Raw genomic sequence first — 10,225 nt, 5'->3', positions numbered from 1 at the left:
AAGAGGTTGGAGATGAGGAGGAACTTCTTCCCTCTAAGGGTGGGGAGACCCTGGAGGTTTCCTGGAGAAGCTTTGGGTGATGGAAGTGTCCAAGGGCAGGTTGGATGGGGCTTGGAGCAGCCTGGGCTGCTGGGAGGTGTCCCTGCCCATGGTGGGGGTTGGATCTAGATGATCTTTGAGGTCCCTCCAACCCAAACCATCCCATGGTTCCATTAAGTTCTTCCATCTTGAGGGTGCAGAGACCCTGGAAGAGGTTTCCTGGAGAACTTGTGGGTGATGGAAGTGTCCAAGGGCAGGTTGGATGGGACAACCTGGGCTGGTGGGAGGTCACCCTGCCCATCCAGAGGGTTGGGACTGGGTGGTCTTCAGATCATGGGATGGTTTGGATTGGGACCTTGGAGACCACCTGGATGATTCTTAAGGTGGCTCCTCCATCCCTGGCAGTGTCCAAGGGCAGGTTGGATGGGGCTTGGAGCAACCTGGGCTGCTGGGAGGTGTCCCTACCCATGGTGGGGGTTGGATCTAGATGGTCTTGAAATATATATAAAACACTAGAGGAGTTTCCATCTTTCAGCTTTATCCATTTACCCTTAAAAAACAGCAACAAAGACAAACGAGACATTTATGATCTGCACTTTGATGTCCAGTCCCTCTATCATCACCCTACTTTTGAGCTAAGTCTCCAGCTGAATGTTCACCTGAAGCCATTTCTTACCAAAAAAACAAACCAAAAAAAAACCAAAACCGACACCAAAAAGAAAACAAATTAAAAGGGTTAATTTTTTAATGGAGATGATAAAAACTCTTCCATGCAGAAAGATCACCTGTTCATATTTCTCTAGCTCAGAGTGGTAAATCTGTCGGATCTGTGACAGCTTGGCCCTGTAGTCAGAGTGTTCAATGCTATTGTCATTTGGACAGCCACCTGATGTTGCTGCTACAGCCATTGGTCCTCCTCCTCTTCCTCTTTTCTCCGGCCCGGAGACACCCTCGGCCAGCAACATGTTATCTAGTCTCATTAGTTGAGCATCTGGGGGATCTTCTTCCTGAATACCACGAATACTTAACACTGGATAAATATAAAGAAGGAATCGAGAGGTTATTTCTGAAGTGGGAAAGAGAATCTGCTTCCATTCTGGCAAAGTGTTTCAAAATCCATCAGAGGTTTTAGCAGGTCTGGAGTTCAAGGAGAAAAAAAAGTATTTAAGTGACAGGACAAGGCGTAATGGGCACAAGCTGAAGGTCAGGAGGTGCCACTTCTCCATGAGGAGGAAGTTGTTTCCTGGGAGGGTGGCAGAGCCCTGGGCCAGGCTGCCCAGAGAGGCTGTGGAGTCTCCTGCTCTGGAGACATTCCCAGCCCAGCTGGTTCCTGTGGGATCTGCTGGAGGTGACCCTGCTCTCCAGGGGGGTGGATTGATGATCTCCAGAGCTCCCTGCCCACCCCACCACTCTGTGTCTCTCCCTCTGTGTTCCCCAAGGTGTGTCCTTCTGTCCCACCAGCTGCCACTTGCCTGGGACAACCCTCTTGGGGTTGGTGGGACCGTTGAGGGGCAGGTTGAGGGAGCTGGGGCTGTTGAGCTGGAGAGGAGGAGCCTGAGGGGGGGTGGGATCTCCAGGGGGGTTGTCACCTTCTCCCTCTCCCCCACCCCCAGACCACGGTCCCTCCCGCGGGGCTGAACTTCAACCGCTTCACCGAGGACTCGCTCCTGCGTCACGCCCAGTTCGTGGTGGAGCAGGTGGAGAGCTATGATGAGGCTGGAGACAGTGATGAACCCCCCGTCCTCATCACCCCCTGCATGAGGGACCTGATCAAGTTGGCCGGGGTCACCCTGGGGAAGAGGTGAGACCCTTCTCCTCGCTCCTCAGGGGACACTTGGCTTTGCAGCAGCTCAGGAGGAGCTTGGTGGGTTGGTTCCCCATCCTTGGCTGGTTCCCCATCCATGGTTCCCCATCCTTGGTTGGTTCCCCATCCATGGTTGGTTCCCCATCCATGGTTGGTTCCCCATCCTTGGCTGGTTCCCCATCCATGGTTCCCCATCCTTGGTTGGTTCCCCATCCATGGTTGGTTCCCCATCCATGGTTGGTTCCCCATCCTTGGCTGGTTCCCCATCCTTGGTTGGTTCCCCATCCTTGGTTCTTCATCCCCATCCTTGGTTCCTCATCCCCATCCTTGGTTGGTTCCCCATCCTTGGTTCCTCATCCCCATCCTTGGTTGGTTCCCCATCCTTGGTTCCTCATCCCCATCCTTGGTTGGTTCCCCATCCTTGGTTCCTCATCCCCATCCTTGGTTCCCCATCCCCATCTTTGGTTCCCCATCCCCAAAGTTGGGTCCCCATCCTTGGTTCTTAATCCCTATGGTTGATTTCCCCATGGTTGGTTCTTCATCCCCATGGTTGGTTCCCCCTCCTTGATTCGTTCCCCATCTTTGGTTCCTCATCCCCATCCCCATCCTTGGTTCCTCATCCCCATCTTTGGGTCCCCATCCCCAAAGTTGGGTCCCCATCCTTGGTTCTTAATCCCTATGGTTGATTTCCCCATGGTTGGTTCTTCATCCCCATGGTTGGTTCCCCAGCCTTGGTTGGTTCCTCATCCTTAGTTCCCCATCCTTGGTTGGTTCCTCATCCACGGTTCCTCATCCCCATCTTTGGGTCCCCATCCCCATCTTTGGGTCCCCATCCTTGGTTGATTCCTCATCCTTGGTTCTCCATCCCCATCTTTGGTTCCTCATCCCCATGGTTGGTTCCTCAGCTGCCCAGTGGAGAAGGACCTGGGGGTCCTGGCTGAACATAAGCCAGGGTGTCCAGATGGCCAAGAAGCATCATGGCTTGTGTCCATGAGAGGTGTCCAGAGAAGGGCAATGGAGCTGGGGAAGGGGCTGGAGAACATGGAGAAGGGGCTGGGGGACATGGAGAAGGGGCTGGACCTTCTCCTCGCTCCTCAGGGGACACTTGGCTTTGCAGCAGCTCAGGAGGAGCTTGGTGGGTTGGTTCCCCATCCTTGGCTGGTTCCCCATCCATGGTTCCCCATCCTTGGTTGGTTCCCCATCCATGGTTGGTTCCCCATCCTTGGCTGGTTCCCCATCCATGGTTCCCCATCCTTGGTTGGTTCCCCATCCATGGTTGGTTCCCCATCCTTGGCTGGTTCCCCATCCATGGTTCCCCATCCTTGGTTGGTTCCCCATCCATGGTTGGTTCCCCATCCTTGGCTGGTTCCCCATCCTTGGTTGGTTCCCCATCCTTGGTTCTTCATCCCCATCCTTGGTTCCTCATCCCCATCCTTGGTTGGTTCCCCATCCTTGGTTCTTCATCCCCATCCTTGGTTCCTCATCCCCATCCTTGGTTGGTTCCCCATCCTTGGTTCTTCATCCCCATCCTTGGTTCCTCATCCCCATCCTTGGTTCCCCATCCCCATCTTTGGTTCCCCATCCCCAAAGTTGGGTCCTCATCCTTGGTTCTTCATCCTTGTGGTTGGTTTCCCCATGGTTGGTTCTTCATCCCCATGGTTGGTTCCCCCTCCTTGATTCGTTCCCCATCTTTGGTTCCTCATCCCCATCCCCATCCTTGGTTCCTCATCCCCATCTTTGGGTCCCCATCCCCAAAGTTGGGTCCCCATCCTTGGTTCTTAATCCCTATGGTTGATTTCCCCATGGTTGGTTCTTCATCCCCATGGTTGGTTCCCCAGCCTTGGTTGGTTCCTCATCCTTAGTTCCCCATCCTTGGTTGGTTCCTCATCCACGGTTCCTCATCCCCATCTTTGGGTCCCCATCCCCATCTTTGGGTCCCCATCCTTGGTTGATTCCTCATCCTTGGTTCTCCATCCCCATCTTTGGTTCCTCATCCCCATGGTTGGTTCCTCAGCTGCCCAGTGGAGAAGGAGCTGGGGGTCCTGGCTGAACATGAGCCAGGGTGTGCCCAGATGGCCAAGAAACATCATGGCTTGTGTCCATGAGAGTGTCCAGAGAAGGGCAATGGAGCTGGGGGAGGGGGCGGGGAACATGGGGAAGGGGCTGGAGGACATGGAGAAGGGGCTGGAGGACATGGAGAAGGGGCTGGAGGACATGGAGAAGGGGCTGGAGAACATGGAGAAGGGGCTGGATGACAAGAAGAAGGGGCTGAAGAACTTCCAAGGAGCAGCTGAGGGACCTGGGGGTGTTGGGTCAATGGTTGAACTTGCTCTTGGAGATCTTTTCCAACCTTCATGATTTCTGGAGGAACATTCTCCAAAGTGGGAACATCCTCCATTTTGGAGGGAGGAGAGGACCTGGGTTGGGTCCCCAGAGCCTGGCTCTGCTCTTTGCCCTTTGGAACACCCCATGGGACATTTCCTGCCTTAGCTGTTATGGAATCCCACCATGTTCTTCAGCTCTTGGGTTGTCCCCAGGAGAGCTCTGTCCCCTTTGAGGACCATCCCGAAGGGGCGGGTTGTCCCCCTTTCTCACCCCTCTTTCCCCCTTCAGGAGAGCTGTCAGGAGACAAGCCATCCGTCACCCAACCAGGATAGACAAGGACAAAGGTCCCACCAAAGCCACCACCACCAAGCTGGTCTACCTCATCTTTGACACCTTCTTCTCAGAGCAGATTGAGAAGGATGAGAGGGAGGAGGACAAGGAGAACGCCATGAAACGCCGACGCTGCGGCGTCTGCGAGGTGACCAGGGGGGTGACACGCTCCTTGGTGGCCCTCAGGTCACCTTCAGCCACCCCAAACCATCCCTTCTCAACCCTACCCGAGCTTTTCTGAGGTTGCTCTGTCACCTTGGAGGTCCTGGAGGTCCAGCTTTGGTGTCTTCTTCTGCTCCAGGTCTGCCAACAGCCCGAGTGCGGGAAGTGCAAAGCCTGTCAGAACATGGTGAAGTTTGGTGGCAGTGGCAAGAGCAAACAGGCTTGTCTTCAGAGGAGGTGGGTGTCCCCCCCCCAAAAAAAGGTCCTCCTCAACCTCCAGAGAGAGGGAAGAAGCAGTGACGTGGGTCCCACCACCCACCAGGTGTCCCAACTTGGCTGTGCGAGAAGCTGACGAGGACGAGGAGGTGGACGACAACATCCCCGAGATGCCTTCTCCCAAGAAGATGCTGCAGGGCAGGAAGAAGAAGCAGAACAAGAGTCGGATCTCCTGGGTGGGAGAACCCATCAAGGTGGGAGAGGTTGTTGGTTTGGGTGGTGGGTTGATGATGATGGTGGTGGTGGCCAAGGTTGATGTTCTCCAACTTCTTCTGCAGAGCGACGGGAAGAAGGACTTTTACCAAAGGGTCTGCATCGACTCTGAGACCTTGGAGGTGGGAGATTGTGTCTCTGTAAGCCCTGATGATCCCACCAAGCCCCTCTACTTGGCCAGGTGGGTTGTCCACCCCTTCCTGGTTGTCCAAACCCCCCAAACTCCCTTGGAGAAGCTCTAGGAAAGCTTGGGGAGCAGCTCAACCTTCTCCTGGTGGCCCCGTCACTTTGGTTCCTCACTCCTCAGGGTGACAGCCATGTGGGAGGACACCAGTGGGCAGATGTTCCACGCTCATTGGTTCTGCCCCGGGTCAGACACGGTGTTGGGGGCCACCTCAGACCCTCTGGAGCTCTTCTTGGTGGACGAATGTGAGGACATGCAACTCTCCTACATCCACGGCAAAGTCAACGTCATCTACAAGGCGCCATCAGAGAACTGGTCCATGGAGGTGGGGACCACCCTAGAGGTGGCCCAAGACCCAAGGTGGGGGGAGAGGTGGGCAACACCACCAAGGCCTTGCCCAACCCCTTTCTCCTAGCAGGGTGGGCTGGACATGGAGATCAAGATGGTGGAAGATGATGGGAGGACCTACTTCTACCAGATGTGGTACGACCAGGAGTACGCTCGCTTCGAGACCCCACCCAAAACTCAACCCACAGAAGACAACAAATACAAGTGAGGAGGACTTGGGGTCTCAGCATGGGCAGCAGGACCTTCTCAGGTTCCTGGTCCACCACGTTCTCTTGACCTCTTGGTCCTCCCTTTCCCACAGGTTCTGCATGAGCTGCACGAGGTTGGACGAGGTGAGACAAAAGGAGATCCCCAAAGTGGCTGAACCTCTGGAGGAAGGAGATGGGAAGATGTTCTATGGTGTGGCCACCAAGAATGGGGTCCAGTACAGAGTGGGGGATGGAGTCTACCTCCTGCCAGAGGCCTTCTCCTTCAGGTTGGTGCTTTGGAAGAGGCTGGAGGCACTTCTCAGGGTGCTTTTGGGTCAAGCTTTTGGGTTGCAGAAGACATCTGCCCCATGAGGAGGAACTTCTGGACCAGGAGGGTGGCAGAGCCCTGGGCCAGGCTGCCCAGAGAGGCTGTGGAGTCTCCTGCTCTGGAGACATTCCCAGCCCAGCTGGTTCCTGTGGGATCTGCTGGAGGTGACCCTGCTCTCCAGGGGGTGGCCCTGGGTGGTCTCCAGAGCTCCCTGCCCACCACTTTGTGATGGATCCAGTGAGATGGTGCTGAGGGACAGGACTTGGTTGGTCCAGTTGGGTTTGATGGTTGGACTTGATGATCTCCAAGGTCTTTCCCAACCCAAAGACATCCATGAGTCCATTGGTCCCCATTACTGGAGGTGCCCAAAGCCCTGGAGATGGTGTTGAGGGACCTGGTTTGGTTGCTCAAGTTGGGTTGGATGGTTAGACCTGATGATTCAAGGTCTTTCCCAACTGGACTGAGTCCATGAAGGTCCTCAGATGGTTGGACCTGATGATCTCCAAGGTCTTTTCCAACCCATGAGCCCACAACTCCATGAATCTCCATCCCTGGAGATGCCCAAAGTCCTGGTGATGGTTCTGAGGGACACACCATGATGGGTTGAGTTGGGTTCAACCCAAAACCCCCCTCAACCTCGACCACCGAGTTGGGTTGGATGGTTGGACCTGATGATCTTCAAGGTCTTTCCCAACACAACCAAGTCTATGAGTCCATTGATCCCCATCCCTGGAGATGCCCAAAGCCTTGGAGATGGTTCTGAGGGACACACCATGATGGGTTGAGTTGACTTCAACCCAAAACCCCCCTCAACCTCGACCTTGTGCCACCTCCTTTGGGTGCCCTTGCTTGAGCAGCAGGTTGGACTTGGACGTTCTCCAGAGGTTCCTTCCCCACCCCTTGTCCTCTCTCCAGTGTGAAACCAGCCAGCCCAGCCAAACGTCCCAAGAAGGAAGCTGTGGATGAGGAGCTCCACCCTGAGCACTACAGGAAGTACTCAGAGTACATCAAGGGCAGCAACTTGGATGCTCCTGACCCATTCCGGGTGGGAAGGATCAAGGAGATCTTCTGCCACCTCCGGGGCAACGGGAAACCCAACGAGGCCGACATCAAACTGAGGATCTGGAAGTTCTACAGGTGAAGGGAAACGTCTGGGGGAAGGGGTGGGAGGAGGATCTCAAAGGGGTTTTGGGGTTGGGAAGAGGTTGGAGGTATCAGGTTCAGGTTGGGTTGGAAGAGGAGGGGTTCGTGGGTTGGGGAATGGAGGTGATAGTGGGATGGGTTGGGTTGGAAGGGACCTTGAAGATCACCTGGATCATCTTCAAGGTGGAAGCTCCATCCCTGGAAGTGTCCAAGGGCAGGTTGGAGAAACCTGGGCTGCTGGGGGGTGTCCCTGCCCATGGTGGGGTTGGATCTAGATGATCTTTGAGGTCCCACCAACCCAAACCATCCCATGATCCCATTAAGTTCTTCCCTCTGAGGGTGGGGAGACCCTGGAAGAGGCTTCTCAGAGAAGTTGTGGGTGATGGAAGTGTCCAAGGGCAGGTTGGGTGGGACAACCTGGGCTGCTGGGAGATGGCCCTGCCCATCCAGAGAGGTGGGTCTGGGTGGTCTTTAGATCATGGGATGGTTTGGATTAGAAGGGACCTTGAAGACCAACTGGATGTTCCACTAGATGGTCTTCAGGTGGTTCCTTCATCCCTGGAAGTGTCCAAGGGCAGGTTGGAGCCACCTGGGCTGCTGGGAGGTGGCCCTGCCCATGGTGGGGTTGGATCTAGATGCTCTTTGAGATCCCACCAACCCAACCCATGATTCTGGTGCTTCACCCATGGCAACCAGAAGAACTAAACCCCTTCTTGGGGCCAACCAAGAGTTGTTCTGGTCTCAAGATCTTCCCCAAACCCACTTCCTTGGATCCCAAAGTGTTTCTTGGGGTTGTCCCCACAGACCTGAGAACACCCACAAGTCCATGAAGGCCAGTTACCACGCAGACATCAACCTCCTCTACTGGAGTGATGAGGAGACCACCGTGGACTTCCGAGCCGTGCAGGGACGTTGCACCGTGGTCTATGGGGAGGACCTGACTGAGACCATCCAGGACTACTCAGCTGGGGGCCTGGATCGATTCTACTTCTTGGAGGTGATGGTGGAGGGGGCCAAAAAACCACCCCCCCAAGGTTCAAGAGGTTCTGGTGGTGTCCACCCTTGGGGGGGAGGAGGTTCCATGGGGTGTCCTGCTTTCTCTGGTGGGCAGAGGGAGGGTTTGTTGGGAATCTCCTGGGGGTTAAGATGATGGTGGGATGGGTTGGGTTGGTGGGATCTCATAGATCATCTAGATCCAACCCCCACCATGGGCAGGGCCACCTCCCAACAGCCCAGGCTGCTCCAAGCCCCATCCAACCTGCCCTTGGACACTTCCAGGGATGGAGGAACCACCTTGAAGACCATCTAGGGGAACATCTAGATGGTCCTCAAAAGGTCCTTTCCAATCCAAACCATTCCATGATCTAAAGACCACCCAGACCCACCCCTCTGCATGAGCAGGGCCACCTCCCAGCAGCTCAGGTTGCTCCAAGCCCCATCCAACCTGCCCTTGGACACTTCCAGGGATGGAGGAACCACCTTGAAGACCATCTAGTGGAACATCCAGTTGGTCTTCAAGGTCCTTTCCAATCCAAACCATCCCATGATCTGAAGATCATCCAGTCCCACCCATTGTCATGGACAGGGACACCTCCCAGCAGCCCAGGTTGCTCCAACCTCCCCTTGGACACTTCCAGGGATAGAGGAACCACCTTGAGGATCATCCAGGTGGTCTTCAAGGTCCCTTCCAACCCAAACCATCCCATGATCTAAAGACCAACCAGTCCCAACCCTCTTACCTGAGCAGGGACAACTTCCTGGAGAAGCTGTGGATAATGGGAATTGTCCTACCAGGGGTTTTGTAGCTCCAAGGGGATGTTGGAAGTTCCTTGGATGTTCCTGAGCTGAAAAGACTCTTCCATGTTCCTCCACCCCAGGCCTACAACGCCAAGACCAAGAGCTTTGAGGATCCTCCCAACCATGCTCGGAGCTCTGGGAAGAAAGGGAAGGGGAAAGGGAAAGGTGGGTCTTCTCCAGGGGATGGTCTTCTCCATCCCTTGGGTGGGAAGGGATCTCCAGGAGGTGGGATCATGGAATTGCTATGGTTGGGAAAGACCTCCAAGGTCATCAAGTACATGGATCCAACCTCTCCAGGTCCCTCAGCCCCTGGATCCAACCTCTCCAGGTCCCTCAGCCCCTGGATCCAACCTCTCCAGGTCCCTCAGCCCCTGGATCCAACCTCTCCAGGTCCCTCAGCCCCTGGATCCAACCTCTCCAGGTCCCTCAGCCCCTGGATCCAACCTCTCCAGGTCCCTCAGCCCCTGGATCCAACCTCTCCAGGTCCCTCAGCCCCTGGATCCAACCTCTCCAGGTCCCTCAACCCATGGATCCAGGTCCCTCAACCCATGGATCCAACTTCTCCAGGTCCCTCAACCCATGGCTCCAGGTCCCTCAACCCATGAATCCAACCAGTCCAGGTCCCTGAGAAGGAGGAGAAGAAGGTGCCTTCCAAGGACCAGGAGAAGGGGAATGACCTTGGGGTTCCACTTGCAGGGAAGGGCAAAGGGAAGTCCTCGATGAGCTGCGAGCAGAGTGAGCAGGAGCCCCCTGAGCTGAAGCTCCCCAAGCTGAGAACCTTGGATGTCTTCTCTGGCTGTGGAGGGTTGTCCGAGGGCTTCCACCAGGCAGGTGAGAGGGGCTGGGGACAGGGATGGGTCAGTGGGTTCCTCTGAGCTGGATGTTGTCACAGAGTGGTGGTAATGAAGCTCTGGAGACCCCAGGGCTCTGCCACCCTCATGGTCAAGAAGTTCTTCCTCATCTTGAGGTGGAACTTCCTGGGCTCTAGTGGGTGCCCATGGCCCCTTGTCCTGGCCCTGGGCACTGCTGAGAAGAGCCTGGTCCCCCCTCCTGCCCCCCTGGAGATCTGGAGCAGCCTCGAGGAGACC

The 10,225-nt window shown here is 55.6% G+C and overlaps 1 protein-coding gene across 1 annotated transcript; it reads left to right on the top strand.

The window, feature by feature from the left end:
• Positions 1 to 1,652: 1,652 nt before the first annotated feature.
• Positions 1,653 to 10,012, top strand: LOC104395620 (DNA (cytosine-5)-methyltransferase 1; the record flags this gene model as incomplete). The annotated part of the gene is made up of 12 exons (XM_010005335.1): positions 1,653 to 1,840; positions 4,457 to 4,646; positions 4,800 to 4,897; positions 4,983 to 5,130; positions 5,215 to 5,330; positions 5,457 to 5,658; positions 5,752 to 5,885; positions 5,983 to 6,156; positions 7,113 to 7,334; positions 8,145 to 8,337; positions 9,218 to 9,302; positions 9,834 to 10,012. Coding segments are annotated over 12 exons (1,929 nt in total), but the record flags the coding sequence as incomplete, so codon positions are not given.
• Between the last annotated feature and the right edge of the window lie 213 nt (positions 10,013 to 10,225).

Source organism: Chaetura pelagica, unplaced genomic scaffold (genome assembly GCF_000747805.2).
Source record: "Chaetura pelagica isolate M959 unplaced genomic scaffold, ChaPel_1.0 scaffold979, whole genome shotgun sequence".
Classification (NCBI taxonomy): Eukaryota; Metazoa; Chordata; class Aves; order Apodiformes; family Apodidae; genus Chaetura; species Chaetura pelagica.
Note: the sequence above shows the minus strand (reverse complement) of the source record. Positions and strands in the feature narration are given on the sequence as shown.